This window comes from Cibotium barometz, chromosome 27 (genome assembly GCF_041138505.1).
Source record: "Cibotium barometz isolate CiBa-2024 chromosome 27, ASM4113850v1, whole genome shotgun sequence".
NCBI lineage: Eukaryota > Viridiplantae > Streptophyta > Polypodiopsida > Cyatheales > Cibotiaceae > Cibotium > Cibotium barometz.
The window spans coordinates 41,488,671-41,490,306 of record NC_141072.1 but is presented as its reverse complement, the minus strand read 5'-3'; the positions used below and the strand labels follow the sequence as shown (position 1 = coordinate 41,490,306).

General features: G+C 48.1%; 1 protein-coding gene across 1 annotated transcript; it reads left to right on the top strand.

Annotated features, from left to right (window-relative positions):
• Nucleotides 1-364: 364 nt before the first annotated feature.
• LOC147623403 (uncharacterized) lies at nucleotides 365-1,367 on the top strand. The gene has a single exon (XM_086821860.1). It carries the CDS (start codon nucleotides 570-572, stop codon nucleotides 1,107-1,109), a length of 540 nt encoding a protein of 179 aa, XP_086677986.1. The 5' UTR covers nucleotides 365-569; the 3' UTR covers nucleotides 1,110-1,367.
• Nucleotides 1,368-1,636: the final 269 nt, after the last annotated feature.

Genomic DNA, 1,636 nt, shown 5'->3' with positions numbered 1-1,636 from the left:
TTTCATGGGGGGGCCACCATCAATATTGAAGATAAGGTTGGCCACATGCCTACACTCTAAAGATCCCCAAATGGTTACAAATAATTACTCGACGGGTGTGTGACTTTCAGCGATTCTGGAGAATTGAATTTGTGTGGCGGCCTTCTAGAGGTCAGCAGAAGCAATGGTCAGCAAGCCGGTAATTTTCATGGCCATGGCTCCAGTACGAACGCTGTGATATCATTTATGCACTTCTGGTCCAGCAAAGAGCCGGGTCTTCGAAGGACGCCCGCGCCGGTGCCGTGGGTGTCTCTCTTGCATATCCTCATAAAAAGGCTGCAAATGGTTCCATTCGACTCACAAATCTACGTCCCTACAGCAGCAGCAGCAGCAGCAGCAGCAGCAGCAGCAGCAGCAGCAGCATCATCATTGTGTATACAAAACCCACTCACTACCTGTCAAATTTCCAATTTCCAACTGCAGCAACAACGAGCTGATCCCCATTCTAGGTCTCATCCAACCGACGCTGCTCCTCTCTACCAGATCTCATCCACCAACTGAAGCAGCTCAGCCTTTCCCACGTGCTTTCGATGAGTTCTAGCTGGTGCACCGCCTTCTTTCTTCTTCTCATCAGCGCGCTCATATTGCCCTCCGCCGTTGATGCCGCCGCGACTGGTGGCAAACATCGCTGGACCAACTCGAACTCGTCCGATGAGGCCTCGTTGGAGTACTACGTCCAGGTGGAGGTTGGCGGGGATGACACTGGCTACCTCATCCACGCCCTTGACACCAACGCCACCTACAGCTTCGGTGAGACTGAGGCGTTCGCCCTCAACGTAACGGAGGGCGCCGACCCTTCCTCCACACAGCTGGGCGTCATCCGGGGCTATACCGTCCAGGCCAGCTACACGTCCACCAGCCACGAGGTGGAGGTGGAGGTACTCTCCTACGACGACGGCTCCCTCAACGGCACCATCACTCTGCAGGGCCTCATCAATCAGGCCACCAACGAGATCGCCGTGCTGGGTGGCACAGGCGCCTTTCGGGGCGTGCGAGGCTATGACATCATTACCCTCGTCAACGGCACCGGCACACACTACGTGTATCACCATTCCCTCTACTTCCTTTAGGTGGCTTCTATCTTCAGCTAGTGGAGTGTGATGGTGGTTAATTATAAACCCACCGTGTCTGTTATTTGTGTAGATTGAAATTCATATTTGCATAAAATCCTTCCCTCCTGGGCAATTTTTTTTTTCGGAATAAAATAAATTGTTGGTACTACTCTCTATATTTAATATTACTTGGCAACCTTGGGTTTGATTCTAATGCTAACTAGTCTACGGCTCCATCTTGACTGTTTAAAGTCATGATTATGCATCCATTAGGGGCCATTCTTATCCCAAACTATTTAAAGCTTCTAGTTTTGACACTGGTCTCAATTTTGTGTGGTGTTTGTCCCATTGGGTTCCACCTAATAGTTTACATTTTTCAATCTCATAAAATTACATAATTCCAACCAAGACCACTATGTTTATGGTTTATAGATATTTGAGAGACTTGAGAACCTACACTATTCTTCTTCTTTGTTGTAAGAAGTTGAATTGAAAGGCAATACTTTGATATTATTGATATAAAAAGATATAATTTCAACTAAGAC

What these genes read in the sequence shown, in the direction of transcription:
- LOC147623403 (XM_086821860.1), top strand. Translation starts at nt 570, where the DNA reads ATGAGTTCTAGCTGGTGCACCGCCTTCTTTCTTCTTCTCATCAGCGCG.